The sequence below is a fragment of the Populus alba genome, chromosome 14 (assembly GCF_005239225.2).
Source record: "Populus alba chromosome 14, ASM523922v2, whole genome shotgun sequence".
Lineage (NCBI taxonomy): Eukaryota > Viridiplantae > Streptophyta > Magnoliopsida > Malpighiales > Salicaceae > Populus > Populus alba.
Genome location: NC_133297.1, coordinates 13,331,350 through 13,346,825, shown reverse-complemented (window position 1 = coordinate 13,346,825; position 15,476 = coordinate 13,331,350). Strand labels below are relative to the sequence as shown.

Below are 15,476 nucleotides of genomic sequence, written 5' to 3'. Positions count from 1 at the left end.
TCACTCCACAACCTAGGTCATAGATTTCAATGGGTTTAACAACTTTTTTTGCTTATATAAATTTTATTAATTTATTTTTACAATAACGTTGTGTTTGCAAAATCAAGCACCAACCTTCAAAAAAAAAATTAAGATTGTGATAACTCTATAAAAAATAAAAAAATAAACCACGAATTCTATTTATCAATCAATACAGTATCGAAGAAGAATGAAATAAAAAAAAATAAAAAATTAAATGGCCATAAACTAAAAAACACATGTAAGGTCTGACGGGTAAACTTGTTAAACCTATGAATCAAGTAACTTGAGTCAACATGTCAAACCTGCAAATCAAGTAATGGACTCCACCTAGATTAATAACTTGTTTTTTTGAACTATTATTTAATCATCTACACGACAGCAAAAATAAATGATAGCAAGATAGAGTATTAAACCAATACCAATACTTTTAAAAAAACATTATGACAACTTCATAGAAAACATAATGAAACAAGTTATAAAACTCAATTCCTACCAGCTCAATATCAAATAATAAAATCAAAATAGATATTTTTTTTTTAAAAAAGTTAAACTCGTCTCACTTGTCAACAGACTTGTGAACTTTTTAAAATTCAATAACATGTTTTTTTTTTAACTATTTTTTTCTTAACTGCATGATAACAGATAAATAGATGATCATATAATTGAATTTAATTAGTAAAAAAAAAGCACTTCGCTAAACCTACAAATCAAGACAATCAGGGTTATTTTACGAAACTCACAAACTGAGCTGTATTGGCAAACAAAGTTTAATAATTTAGTTTTTTTAAAATTATTTTTTGTTTAACTAAACTTTTTTTGTAAATATTATATTACGATGCTGATATATTTTTTTGATATCAATTAAATATTATGATATTTTTTTAGTGTCGCGATAACTATACTAGAAACAAATTAAAATAAGTTATTAATTTTAAATTCTCATAAACATATCATATATATATATATATATATAAGAATTAAATTTTAAAAAATCAATAAAAAGAAGAAGAAAAAAAAGGTAAATAAAAACATCACTAATAGACGTGGATAGACAATGTCTTACCCGTAACTTTAGCTTTATTTACTTAATGTTTGACTTCATTTATGCCATTTTATTTTTTCTTTCGAAAGGTGCAGACCACGTGCCTAACCCCAGGGTAATCACCCTTTAGGCATTTTTTTAAACAATCATGCCAGGTCATGTGAAGCTCTTGGAGAAGAGAGTGGGGTAGAGACCGAATTAACCTCCGAACTCTTAGCCGAGTGACGCGTGAAATCGAATTAAATTAGATAAATTTTTAAAAGTTGGATTATCTCATGACCTTATGGACGGTCTGCAATTTATTGATCTCTGACGCTTCGTTTGTGTGTTTGGTGTTCAGCTAATGATGACATATTTGGTATTTTAATATAATTGGTGTATGGTGGTGTTGTTGGATAACTTATTTAAAATAAATTTAATTTTTTTTAGTTTTAAATTATTATTTTCATTATATTCTTGAATTATTTTGGTATGATAATGTAAAAAATAATAAAAATATTATTTTTATATATTTATAAGCTAAAAACACTTTTTAAAAATAATTTTTAACGCATTTTCAAACACCTGCTTTTTTAAAAATAATTTTTGATTGAAAATATAGTAAAATATATTTTTATATTTTTAACATTAAAGTATTAAAATCATGGAAACATACTTAAAAAAAGTTATTAATTTAATAATTTTTTAAATAAAACATATTTTAAAAACATCAAAAAGCAGAATTCAACACACTAACAATCACCTTTAATGGCAAAATAGATGTCCATGGATCACATCAAAAGAATAAAACCATCCAGGAAGGATCTGCGTCTCATCGTGGACTAATTGCGCTACGAAGCACGAACCTCTTCTTGCGTTTTTCTGGGCTCGAGGTAGTGGTGTGGGCCTATCAGATAAGAGCTGTGCCCCATGAATTAAAGGCCTATTGGGCCTTGTAACTTAATTTCTTGCATCCAAAAATGACTCGAATTAAATTGATATCACCCTGTGTTTCCATGAAGCCCTAGGGCACACCCGACGAGAAGATTAAAAAGAAAAAGACAAGTTGCATCAGTAAAATTAATTTTTTTTTTTAATGTTTTAAAAGTATTTTTAAAATAAATTTTTATTTTATTTTTCAGATTGCAAAGATATAAAAAATAAATTTTAAAAATAAAACATTATATTTTTAAATAAAAATCACTCTTAAAATAACTGATATCACTGATTTTTTTTTTTTTTATATATAAAAAAAGAGAAGGCAAACAAGATTTGCCCCCAGGCATAACCAGGTCACAAATTCCCAAAGAACCCAGATATGAGATGTGCACATAGTTTATAAAGCAGATAGGCATGGGCTATGAATGCAAACGCAGTCACACAGCACCATTAGTGTTTCACGGGCTAAGTGGCTCTCGCAAAGCTTAATTATACAAGTTTTAGTACGACTGTACTATAGTGGATTGAGATGACACCAAATTAATTAACACAAACACTGAACTGCTGAAAAGATTAATCAAGAAAGCAAAGAAGAGGATCAGGGGTACAACCTGAGACCCGATCGATTACATCCTCTCTTGCAAATTTGGCTGGATAGGCTGCACGCGGAATGCGAAAGGCACCTGGGAATTATAGTCTCTCACCCTTTGTTGATGATAAGCATTTTCCATCTCCATCGCACTCTCTTCCATGGCCATCTCTTGTTGTTGCTGTGTGTGTGTGTGTATACATACAAAGAGAGAATATACATTGATAAACTTTCAAGGAATGAATATTCACAGTAGGATAATTGAGAACCAGCGCAGGGCCATCATGATCTACTTATGTCATGGGATGATTCAATTAAACCAATCAAGATATGGAGTTGATTTTCAGTTTTTGGTCAATCTCGAATATATATCGACCAGGGTATATACAGACTCGAGTCAGTAACAAAATTCACTGATATTAACAAGATGAATGGAGGGGGGCCAAGCCTCCAAAGAGGATATAGTTTTTTTTTTTTCTCTTTAACTTTTACTGTTTCAGTCACTTGATTTTATGTTAGAGCTTTCTTTTTGCTTTTTGGATAGACAATTGGCCTGGTTAATTAATTAGTTTGATGTGTGGTGATGGCATAGCCAATTCCCCATGCATGAAACAGTACGTACAAGCTAGCACACATAAAATTCAGAGTGAAGGTGATAACAAATTATACCAGAACGAACTGGAGGTGCTTGAATTCCTCATCCAATATCTTTTCCTGAAAATTTCCAGTAAAAAGGAATAAAGTTAGACAAAAAGCAAGACTTTAACTAGTTTTTGCAGGAGAAACCCGAGGATAATAAATATGAGGCCAACAAAATCGAAGCCATAATCTTGTCACTCGTAATATGAAGTGACGGTTTGAAATATACATACATTTTGCTCCAACATGCTGTGGAACTCCATCTGCCAAAATCAAGGAAACTAAAAATCAACATTAAAGAAAAAAACAAATAAAGGGACACTGCACTAATCTGCTTAATTATTAAGCCTCCTATATATATATATAAACAAACATTTATTTTTTATTACAGAACACTGCACTATATACCTGCTTTTTACGGACAGCAGCAAGGCCAGTATCAAGGGCTTCCTCTATGGCCATCAACTCTTTGTGGGGCAAAGATGAGATATCCTGCCCTTTCAGATGCCTGGAAATTCACATATTTTGACATTATCAATCGAGAGAAAGAAAAATCAAATTAATCAAGATCAAAGAGAGCAAAGGGAGGAAGGGAAATCTACCTCAGCTCAATCTGCATGCTTTCATTCTCTTTCTTGATTCTGTCAATCTCGTTGCTGAGGTTCTGTTATATATATATATATATATATATATATAGAAACCCTAGGTCTTAGTTTTTTCTTCACAAACACATGAATATAAAAAATAGAAATTCGCGAAAAGATAGACAGATAATGAGCGTTGGTCCTATTAGACTGTTCATATGGGTAATAGGCTTCCGAAGAACAAAACAGTCTTCTAGTGGTGTCTCTGTGAAGCTTGTAAAGAGAGTAGATTCGATCGCCTGTGTAGATCTATTTTTGGAAACAGTTTTCATTTCCTTGTGGTCTAGCTAACACCTATTATTCATCATTCAATTTTAGCAAGGAAAAGGAACTCATTAATAAAACAATTTGTACCAGATCTGTCCATGAAATACTATTTTTGGTTTTCTTTTTAAATAGTATAAAAACAATATTGTAATAGATTGCATCCCTTTTGTAGATCTGTTCATAGGATTCAAAGTTGATGTCGTCGCTTGCCATAATTATAGCAAAATATATAAAGCTTCATCTTATTTTCCATTGGAAGAACAAGATGCTTCACAGGTAAATACAAGAGACAAAAGGTGTTGGATCAGATATTAGGGGGCAGAAAGAGAGAGAGAAAGAGAAGAGAGTTAACCCTACCTCATGTTTAGCATCCCACAGCCTCTTACCAGATTGCTTGTGATACTTGTCCAACAGATCGACCACCCTTCACCGTCAAAAACAAAATTTGAGACAGAAAAAAAGAGTAATAAAAATATAAAGACGATCGACCAAGAAGTTAACAGGAAAAATAAAACAAAAGAGAAAAAACGAGAACTATAAAATTCTAGACAAAAGAGCAGGATAAACTGGAACTACATACGTAGTGGAAGGGCTGCAGTACTCATGCATCCTTCCAGAACTAGCAAAGATGACAAGAGAAACTTGAGCATCGCATAAAACTGTGATCTCCTTAGCTTTTTTTATGATCCCACTTCTCCTCTTAGAGTAGGTCACTTGCCTGTTGCTTGAGTTTTCAATCCTCTTGATCTCAATCTTACCTCTCCCCATCTCTCGCTACACACACAGAGAACTCTTTTCTATTCCTTTTTTTAAAACTTTTCTTGATTTCAAAGAGAAGGTGCGAGGAGATAATGTATTAAAGGAGTTAAAGAGATATCAGAGAAACAGGGCAAAGCAATAGAGGAGCTTACTATAACGGGTTAGAGGATATAAAACTTTCGCGAAGGACATAAAACTTTTGTTTGTGGGTTGTTGACAAAGCCAAGCCAAGCCAAGCCGACCGCTTTTACCTGGTGTTTGATTTGGCTTTGTTAGTTTGTTTCATCTCGTTAACCATTGGTTCTTTTTCTCCCTCCTGCGAAGCTGACTGATACTAATTGTTGCTTAGGGTTTTGATTTTGAAATCTAGACAAGACTTTAAACAAGACTAGGGTGTGATCGATACGTAAAATGCTGTTGCGGATCTCGAACTGGATAGAGGTGTCCTAACTTAGGGTCTTGCTGTTCAAAAAAAAGATGACGGTCTTGACTCTTGAGGTATATATGTGATTGTCTTGTCTAGGGTTTGAGTGGTGAAAATATATATGTAGTGAAATAATCAAACCTTTAACCATCAAATCGAAAAATCAATAGGGTCTCTGCTCGATAAATTTCATGTCAAGAGACAAGGAATATGGCTTTCATGTCAAAAGGGTTTCGAAAGCTTTCTTACGTGCCCTGTTGATAGATAAAAGGCCATGGATTTCAGGCTCCAAGTTGTCATGGTCATGTGCTGCCTAGCTAGCTGCTGTGAACATAAACAGTAGGGGCAAAAGGCGAAAGCTTTCTTGCGTGCCCTATTGATAGATAAAAGGCCATGGATTTCAGGCTCCAGATCGCCATGGTCATGTGCATGCCTAGCTAGCTTCTGCTGTGAACTTAAACAGTAGTCAGTAAAACCATAATTGGGACTCTTGACAGATTAATTAAGAACTGATGTGATGGGGAAAGTTGCACATTTTTGTACGCGGTATAATCGAACACATTGCAGGTATCTTTGCGTTTCTTTACTCTGGAGCCATACAATTAAGGTCACCTCTGAGGATTGAGGAATTTAAAAAAAGATCACTGTTCTTCTTCTTCTTTTTTTAATTTTCTTTAACGATCCACTTTGAATAGTTATGATCAGACAAACGTTGTTTAAAACGTTGCTTTTTGTGATGAGATAAGTGTGTGTTTAGTAGTGTAATACTTTAAAAGTATTTTTTAAAAAAAATATATTAATTTTTTTTATATTAGCACATTAAATCTATCATAAAATATTAAAAAAACATCAATATTTTAAATTCAAACCGCAAAAACAAAAGATTCCTGATGATGATGCAGGTGTGATCATCTGCACTTCAACATTTCTTTGATTTGGACTATTAATCTGTGTCTTTTTTTTTTCTTTGGTTAAATAACACGTCTGGGACTATGGTTGGAAAGAAGCTGGAGGGGGGAGCTTTCTTGCTGACTTGTTTAGATGGCTACAGATTTTGCCCAAGGCTGTGCGCTAGCTTCCTTTCTTACTTAGATTTCTTTGGATCTGGGCAGGTGTTCTTGACCCTCTACTTAAAACTGGGCTGGTCTGATTATGTCTAGTACTTAAATTACGCACCTTAACGAAAAAATGGGAATTCTGTGGTTATATATATATATATATATATATATATATATATATATATATAGGAGGACAAAATAGCTTTTCTTAAAACTTAATTAACCTTCATTGTTTTTTATAAGTTTATCTCGAGCTTATTTCAACCTCACGTGAAAGATATAAATTCAGCATATTGATTAAAATTAGTTTTTTTTTAAAAAAATTAATAAAAATATTCAACATTTTATTTGTTGGTGATTGAATTTTGAAAATTTATTTATTTTTTAATGAGGTTTTCTTATTTTAAAAAAATATTTACTTTGTTATTAAATAAAATTACTGAGACTTTTCAAAAATAATAAAGGGTACTGTCTTTTATTTTGAATATTGGCAAGCATTGGTTTTTTTTTATTAGTAATTGTTTTTGTTTTTTGGCCATTTACTTTTTTATATAATATATAATTATTCGTGGCCAAGAAGATAACATAATAATTATGATTTACCCAGCCACTAGATAATTTTATAAATCTAACATATATGCATTAAAAATGAAAATATTTAGGTTAACAACACAGCCACAGATTGTAGAAGTAAAAATGAACAAGATATTTATTGCTTGTCTTAAATTCTCAAGCATAATCAGTTGACTGTGTTGACACGTAAGGTGTAAATCCATCAGTCAAAACTTGCAAATTAAAAAGAGATAATCGGTTTGTGTAAGCAGCACAGTTACTACAAGGGGCAATCTGTCCCAAGCACGTCTCATATGCAAAGGGAAGTTCTCAAGGACAACCAAGTGGCTCTATTAAAATGATTATTATATGCAAAACAGGTCTTGTATACATTAATCGGTGGCGACACCTCAAGATCCGGTGTTGAAGCTAGGGGCGTGGCAGAATACTCATAGAACTACTTTCTCAGTGGACGCTCAAATTCATGGCCATCAGTGATGCCATTTGGGATGGCGCCGGGTTTTTATATATATATATATATATATATACACACACATGATTGTGAATGTCTGATCTAGTTTATGTATATTTTAATTAATTTTTTAAAATTTTAAAATTAATAGTCGGATAAATATGCAGCGGCTTAAAGATTTATAACATTCAAATAAATAATTTTTAATAAATAAATTTAAAATCTAACTAGTTAAATTATACTATTTAAAATTAAATTAGTTAGATTTTAACAAAGAAGGTGAGAACCTCGCCATATACCTGGTGGTACCAAAAAGGCAGGGAAGTCTAGTTAGGATTTTTTGGTACTGTTTCAACCATAATTTTATAAATATTAGAGTAATCAACACATTTACTAAAAGATATTAAATTTTTTTATTATAAGAAAATATAATTTATAGTTTTTCTAGTTTTACATAGATGTTACTAAAATAATTTTTAAATATTTTTATTATAAAAAATATAATTTATAACTTGGCATCAGCATCCTGGTGGATGGCTTAATGATGTACTTGTTATAAGATTTTTTCGACTCCAACTACATCCAATTTTACAACAATTGTTCATGCAAGAATTATTTCAATAATATTTACAGGTGTATTACATGATAATAATTATTTCTTATATTAATATATTAAAACAATTTAAAAATATAAAAAAAATAATTTTAAATAAAAAAAACTAATTTTTTTAAAAACATGGTTTATACACTTAAACAATAAGAGGAATTTATTGGTAATCAACTTTAAGAATAACTTAACTGATCAAGTTTTAAGTTTATTTTCAAATAATCATGAGTTCAAGTCTTTTTATGACTATTAAAAATTTATATGATCATTAATTTTAAAATTTATAAAATTAATTAAGATATATATAAATTGATATGAACATCTATATTAATAATTAAAAAAAACTTCATTGAACCAATGAACTCCTTCGTTCCAGCCTAAAAGTCTAGACCAGACCAGCAGTAAAGCACAAACTAAGCAGGTGGAAAAATAATCAAACTCTGTGAAGGCTAACAAGCAAGTTGGGCAAGGAAGTTCCCTACAGTAATGACAAGAAAAAAAACAAGTTATCAAGGAAATATGAATAGGATCGAAACTTCTAAATTAAAAATAAAAATTCAATTCCCAGGCCTGAACCAACCGTAATTTTTTAATTTTAATTTTTTTAATTCCAAATTATAATATACTGATTTTTAAAATAAAAAATTATTATTTAAATAAATTTCCTTACAAAAAAATATTTTAAAAAAAACATATGCAGCAGTCTCGTAACTCATTCTCTAAACAAAAGTTTACTTCAACACAAAAAGGGGAAAGCCCAAGCTGAATTAGGCAACAGACAATCGAAAACAACAATGTGGTTTGGATTTTATCAAAGAAAATTACCAGATCAAATAGATAAAATTAGTGAAAGAACCTATCAATTTCCTGATTCTAAGACTAATCACTGTATTCCTTCAACGTTCTACGCAGCGAATTCATTATAATCTACAAACAAAGAAAGGGTTTTGAGGGAGAGAGGGTAAAATTAGACTTGCGAGCCTACTTGGTCCATGGAGTTATACTCAATCACATAAATGCAATAACCATGGTGAAAGAGGGGAAGTATGAAAAGAGACGGGAGTGAAGAGTGAAAAGTGAAAAGGGCATATAGAGAGATAAGACATGTTTATATGAGTAATTTTTTTATAAAATAAAATAATGGGTTTGTGTCTCGAGAACATGCCCACTATCAAATGGATTTATGCTAGCACTATATATCTCTTCAAATCTTGTAACAGAAATCATTTTTTGGAGTGGAAAAATTAATTACCTCTTATTTTTGGAATGGAAGCTATGATAAATTTTCTTTTCTCCATTCCAGCTATAGTTACAAGCAACACTTGTGTGGTATTGAAATTAACCTCTATCGTCCCTGTACCGTCCCTGTAGCATCAGAACCAGACTTGGACATCTCAGTCCGGGCTCCGAGATTGAAGAGGGTAGATCAACGAAGGATTACCTTTGCATAATGGTTACTCCAATCACTGAACCAAAGAAAAGATTACAACAACTTTGTTTATACCCAGTAATAATGCTCTAGCAGAGAGGCGGAGAGCTTGACCAAGAACAAAAAGCAAATGAATCCAGTTGATTATCCAAGATCATGCCTTGAGAATAAGGTCCAAATCAAAAATTGAGTAATTTTGAACAGATATCTAGAATCAGTCTTGCAAAGCATGTTGGAATATATAGCTGGTACAAGGGGGAGTTGGGCATTCGTGATGATAGTCCTAACAATCTGTTGTAAGACTATATTTAGGCATCATCGACCCCACCAGACGGCTGTTCTTCATAGTTACGGATTTGAACAATTCCAGCTCTAGTAAAACGATCACTGGCTGAGAACAACAGACACAGAATAATCACAACTCTAGGCAGATCACCAACACTTGCAAATTAAAGTACAAAAGAGGGAAAGTGCCATTCTCATGTCCCACAAGAGTTTCTTAAAAATTTTGGCATCATCAGAAATTTCTTGGTAGTAGAGATGAGGAGGTCCAGGATGCTAATATATGATGAAGTTCAAACCTCAGTGCATCTGCACTTGTTCTGACCATGTTTCTTTATATATGCGCTTCATCTCCAATGCTGATCAATTAGAACCAATTTGAAACATCAAAGTCCCGTAACTTTCTGAGATGCCTCTCCATATCTTGTCTAGACCTTGCCCACTCTTCCTTCTCTATAATAGTGGTGGGGTCCTCCCTTTCACTCTAAAAACATCCAAGCGAAAATCAATCCAGCAGTTGAAAGCATATAAGATTATGGTGGGTGATTTGAAGCAAAGAAAGTTACCGAATGGATTATTTTGAAAGAGGTCCCTTTATCGCGCACTACAAGCAAGTCGGTCTTTCTATCCCTATTTCTTCCTCCAGGAACTGTGACCTGTTCATCCACGCAGCAATAAATTAAACAAATGTGGGAGTCAAAGAACTGACAAGCCATAATTCAATAGCAACTTAATCAGTTAGTACTCAGTGGATTTAGGAATGAATCCTCTTCAACCTAAGCCTCGACCCTAGGATACAAAGAATCATGTATCGGGTCGAACTATAAAGTAATGAGAAACAAAAACGTCAAGTCTGTCCACTATTTTCCCTTGTCTTTTCCTATGTTATTCAATCATCTTATGCCTGAGATGTAGCAGGTAGGGAGATACAGAGGAATGAGGAAAATTGTGGAGCATTACTAAATAAATAAAAAAATAGCAATGAAAACAGGATGATTTTCACGTAACTACACTAAAGCTCTGCCGGCATCAAATTGGCAAATCCTCCTATTAATTCATCTGAATCAAAAGGTCTGATGGAAATCAGCGAAGACTAGAAAGAAATTAAGCATAAGCATGTTGTGATTAGATCCAAACCAGTTTAAAAGACTAAGTTTCTCACCAGTACTTTTGCTCTTGTTATTGACTTTGTTTTGGAATCGATAACGTAAATCTCATCAAAGTCTAGCACAAAATCAGGATCCCCCAACCTCCGGTTCCTGTAATGCTTAAACAAGAACACCTGCAATGAAAAATGTAGCTTGTGAAGCTGTGACAGCGAGTGAAATGAATATTAAAGACCATAAATGTCATCCCTCCAGACTCTACACTCAGCTGACCTGTGAACCCAGAGCCTCTGTTTTCCCTCAACCTCAACTGCTATATTACTGTGCATCCACTTTTGCCCATAAAGGTTAAAAAAATATATATACACTAGCAACAAATATAGCGCTAAATTTATTTTTTCCTAATAAAAGTTGTGATACCATAAACTGTAGTTGAGCAATTCAATCACCTAAGGTGCTATTTGGCACACCATATCTTAAGGTGATGAAATGAAACACGTCAAACGTATTATTCATTGGAGCCCTTCATTTTCACAATGAAACAGAATAAAACTTAGAAAGAATGAAATCTAAGTTCATATCGTAAAGCATTTCTGCACCTGGTTTACGAATTTCAGCATAGGGGCAAACAAAAAGCAAAAACAATTGATTGCACCATCTGCTACTAAACATGACATTAATGTCACATATTACCAAATAATCACCCCACCTTCCAGATCTCCCTCTCGGATTTATAAAATGGATCTCGAGGCGCATCGATGGGTGGTTCAGTAACATTATAACCCCCATAGTCAGTCTCTGCGCATCGTATGTACTGTAATTTAAAAAAATATTAAAAAAAAACCATTAAAATTCAACAAATATAAGATTAGCTAGCAAAACGTGACGTTAAGCTTTATAAAAAACTACGAGGACCTTAGTAATTGTAATTGCACTAAAAATAACAAAAATTGTAGTACCTTTTGAGGCATTGGAGCAAGAACCTTCGGAATAGCATAAACATCTGTATCCGGCGGAGTAACATACATCTACAACCCATTAAAAGAAAACCCACATGAAACAAACAACCCAGATAACCAAATCAGTAAAAATTCAAAAAGAAACACCTAAATTCATCAGAGGAAAAAAAACCTCTCTAAAATCATAGACGTCATCGTCAGGGTCAGGCGGCTTCCTAATAAAGAAGTCACAATCAAACAAGCTAATTTTATGAAATTCTTCCTCGTTAATCCTATAATCGACAATTTTCTCAGAATCCCAGCCTTGTGTGTGCACAAAACTCTTACTATTCACCATAGAAATCTCCTCGTCTTCGTTACCAACTGCGATAGCTGAAGCAGACAAAGGTTCATACTCAACGTCGTAGTCTTTCTTATTGTCCAGTTCCTCCACTTCTTCCTCGTCCATGTCATAGTCATCTGGCCCTCCATCTGCGTCTCCATCGTCGGCTTTGGGAATGAACCTTTTTGGTGGGAGTTTGAAGGTGAAATTGTGTGAAATTGGTGTAAGTTTGAGGGAGGAGGGGAAGAGAGGGGCGGTGGTCGTTAGGATTGGGGGTTTTCTGGTGAGGAGTGCTGGAGAGAGGAGGGAAAGTGTGGCGGTGATCATGGTGATTGGGAGGTGAGAAAGTGAGAGGAAATGGAGGGGGTTTAGTGATTGGGTTTTTGAGTTGTTGTTGCGTGCGGGCAGGAGTTTTAGGGAGGATTTGCAATTTAACAGGTGTCGGTTTCTGGATGGTGATGGATTGACCGTGGGCTGCGAGAAAGTTGGTTCTCCATCAGAAACTAGCGTTATCGTCAGTAGAGGGTGAAATCCACCGTGCATCACTTATTTTAAACGCGGCCCGGGGATTGATATGGAGCATAGCCCGAGTTAAGGGCTGAGGGCTGACCTCAATTACTTTTTAAATCAAAACAATATTATATTTATATATATAAAATAAATATTTAAGGGAGTGACACTCGTGTTTTTACCGGATCAACTAAGTTTTTTTTTTAAAAACCCGACCTGATTTCTAAGAGGCAACCAAGTTCCGAGTTTTAAAACTGCACATTATTGTAGCTCTACACGCAGGTATAATGTGTATTGTAATAATGAAAGTATGCCTCTCATGACATAAAACTTTGCCTAATTGACCAGAGTAGTACAATCTTTTTATTATTTTTTAATAATAAAAGCACAACAATATCTCTGAAATAAAAAAAATATAAGCTTAATATTTTGATGTGTTTTTGCCTTTTCACCTTTAAATTCACAGTATAGTTACTGAAATATTCTTGAGGTAAAAAAAACCTTAGCTTTGATCAATGGTTATTTTCATTATTTTAACCTTGGTTCTTTTGTTATTGTTAAAAAGGGATTAGATGAGTATTAATTCTTTAATGTTTAATAAATATTAAAAAAATTATACATGTCAGCACATAAAGGGTGGTCACAATCTTCGAACGATGCGTATGTCACCACCAAACAACTAAACGATGGCTTACATGAATGAGTTTGAATCCTCTTGGAAGCCCCTCATTCCTTGATTGGTATGTGTCCTGAATTAACCTCTAGTTTGGTGTGGACAACCTTCTTTTTTTCTCTTCTCTTTTTATTATATGGTTTTCGCACCTAAATATCCAAAATTTCAAAGTTGCTCCTCAATTTGTTGTCTTTGGATTTAGTCCATGTTCTTTTGGTTCATAATTTTTGTCATTGGCCCTTTTGTAGGATTTTGATTTTTTTTTTCAATTTCATTCTTCAATCTTAATTTTTCATATGTTGTTTTCCGATTTAGTCCTCGTTCTTTTTATTTGTGATTTTTTTTCTTAGTTCTTTTGTGCAATTTTCAAGGCTTTTCAATTTCATTAATCAATTCAAATTTATGGTATATTTTTTTTTCTCAAATTTCATTCTTCAACGTTTGATTTGCTTAAAATTAAGTTTCATTGTTTTTTCATATATGGTGTTTCTAGTCTAAGGACATAGGTAAATGATTTGAAAAGATAACGCGAGTCAACATTCTTTGTAAAACTTGTTTTTTATTGTTTGATATTTTTTATGGCTTCGTGATTTTTTTTTTATTCCTTTTCTATTAGGTTAACTTTTTTCATGACATAGGCCACAATTTAGGCGTGTTAATCTGGATTAACTCGCTTTTATTACTCATTTTACATGTTTATCATCCTACCTCAAGTTGACTTATAACTTATTTTTTGTCCTTTGTTTTGTACCTCCAAATGTTTTTTTTTTTCATGTTATTATGATCGGTTTTTTTTTGTTTTTTTCAATTTACTATTATTGTCTATCTTTTATAGTTTAATTAAAATAAAATCATCTTATTAGATCCACTCAAGGCTATAACCCAAATCGTTGCTTTTTTTATACGCATTTGTGGCACTTAGACATTATTTTTTACTAAAATATTGTAGACTTATGGTGCAGCGCAGGCCTAAGTACAATAATATAGATGATAGTGTTAGTGCTTGTGCTATTATAATTAGATGTTTAAACGCGGAATAAGAGGATAAAGTAAAAACATATGAATATTACAAGTATATTTCTACTTGTTGTAAAGTAAAAATGTTAACCATAATGGTAAATAGAGTTGGAGGTTGATAAGATATTTAAGATGATTAATAGAAACCTATAGTGCGTGAGAATAACACTGCATACACAAACATAGAAAACTATTCATTACAACAGTTAAATTACTTTTTGCCATTTAAGGAAAACATCATAGGTTTATGAGCTAGGGGTGGTTTAGTCTTTTCACATTGCCATGGTTATTACATATTTAATCGTGGGCGTGTGTGACTTTTTACCATTTTTAGGAAAGATAAAATGATGTTTTTAGCCTAAAGGTAAAAAAAATTAATATTGTTGGCCAAGAAAATTCAAGTCTTTTCATTTTTTAATACAATAAAGAGCATCATTATCCTTAGTAAAATGATTGGTTGTCGCTATTTCAACCACAAAAGTGTTCAAGTTTGGTGCTCAAATGTTCCATTCATCCATGAGAGTTGAATAGTGATGGTCACTAGCTTTCAAATTGTTTGAAAAAATAGAATGAGGCTTAAGAAATTACAGGGTCTCGAGTTGATTTTTCATTTACCAATTTTTTACAACGTTAAAGGCATTTACAAGTTTATTGAGTTTTGTATGTTGTTTTTCATATCCAAAATTAGTTGAAAAATAGGTTGTTTGGTCCAAAAAACTAAAAGAGAGTTTATGCCTTGTTTTTTACCACTAGACTGCCAGGAACATGGCAAGGGAATAAGATGTAATATGCCTCAACAAATGATGCATCGTTCACTTTTTTTTTCAATAAATAAAATTTTGGATGACCCCTCTTAATAAAAAAGTAAAGCCAAGTGCGTGGACTTGTTATTGCGAGCTAGGCATTGAGCATGTCTTTTTTACGTTCGTTTCCTTTTGTTTTATTAACATTAAAAAACAATTATCATGCTAATTCACTTACTCCTCAACTTTTTACATAATTCATGATTAATATTATAAATTCTTATTTGAGTTTTGATTATTTCTTTTTTATTGTGATGTATTTGACATGAAAATAGGCAATTACAAAAAAAAACTCATATAGTTTGATCACATTTTTTACTCTTCTTATGTAGTTCGAGAAATTAAACTTTACATCCCTGATCAAATAAAAAAATAGAAATTAA

The 15,476-nt window shown here is 32.6% G+C and overlaps 2 protein-coding genes across 3 annotated transcripts; both read right to left on the bottom strand.

The window, feature by feature from the left end:
- Positions 1–2,373: 2,373 nt before the first annotated feature.
- On the bottom strand, positions 2,374–4,994 carry LOC118059797 (agamous-like MADS-box protein MADS9). The gene is made up of 7 exons (XM_035072796.2): positions 4,701–4,994; positions 4,478–4,544; positions 3,812–3,873; positions 3,618–3,717; positions 3,443–3,472; positions 3,240–3,284; positions 2,374–2,751 (listed from the first exon to the last, which is right to left on the bottom strand). Exons 1-7 carry the CDS (start codon positions 4,886–4,888, stop codon positions 2,608–2,610), a joined length of 636 nt encoding a protein of 211 aa, XP_034928687.1. The 5' UTR covers positions 4,889–4,994; the 3' UTR covers positions 2,374–2,607.
- Positions 4,995–9,543: 4,549 nt separating this feature from the next.
- On the bottom strand, positions 9,544–12,536 carry LOC118059882 (PLASTID TRANSCRIPTIONALLY ACTIVE protein 6, chloroplastic). 2 transcript variants are annotated; one of them, XR_004689368.2, is made up of 7 exons: positions 11,941–12,534; positions 11,769–11,837; positions 11,519–11,623; positions 10,866–10,985; positions 10,270–10,359; positions 10,003–10,187; positions 9,544–9,812 (listed from the first exon to the last, which is right to left on the bottom strand). XR_004689368.2 is itself a non-coding variant. In XM_035072916.2 (6 exons), exons 1-6 carry the CDS (start codon positions 12,415–12,417, stop codon positions 10,071–10,073), a joined length of 978 nt encoding a protein of 325 aa, XP_034928807.2. In that variant the 5' UTR covers positions 12,418–12,536; the 3' UTR covers positions 9,544–10,070. The 2 variants fall into 2 exon arrangements, 1 of the variants encoding a protein (XP_034928807.2); XM_035072916.2 differs by having other exon boundaries at positions 9,544–10,187; positions 11,941–12,536.
- Between the last annotated feature and the right edge of the window lie 2,940 nt (positions 12,537–15,476).

Bases quoted from the DNA above. Each gene is read 5' to 3' on its own strand.
- LOC118059797 (XM_035072796.2), bottom strand. From the start codon at position 4,888: ATGGGGAGAGGTAAGATTGAGATCAAGAGGATTGAAAACTCAAGCAAC. The intron at 3,473-3,617 runs GTATATAGTGCA...TGATTTTGGCAG, and splicing joins CTGCTGTCCGTAAAAAGCAG to ATGGAGTTCCACAGCATGTT. The intron at 2,752-3,239 runs GTATAATTTGTT...ACACACACACAG, and splicing joins AGCACCTCCAGTTCGTTCTG to CAACAACAAGAGATGGCCAT.
- LOC118059882 (XM_035072916.2), bottom strand. From the start codon at position 12,417: ATGATCACCGCCACACTTTCCCTCCTCTCTCCAGCACTCCTCACCAGA. The intron at 11,838-11,940 runs GTTTTTTTTCCT...AATGGGTTGTAG, and splicing joins ACGTCTATGATTTTAGAGAG to ATGTATGTTACTCCGCCGGA. The intron at 10,360-10,865 runs GTGAGAAACTTA...GTGGATGAACAG, and splicing joins TAACAAGAGCAAAAGTACTG to GTCACAGTTCCTGGAGGAAG.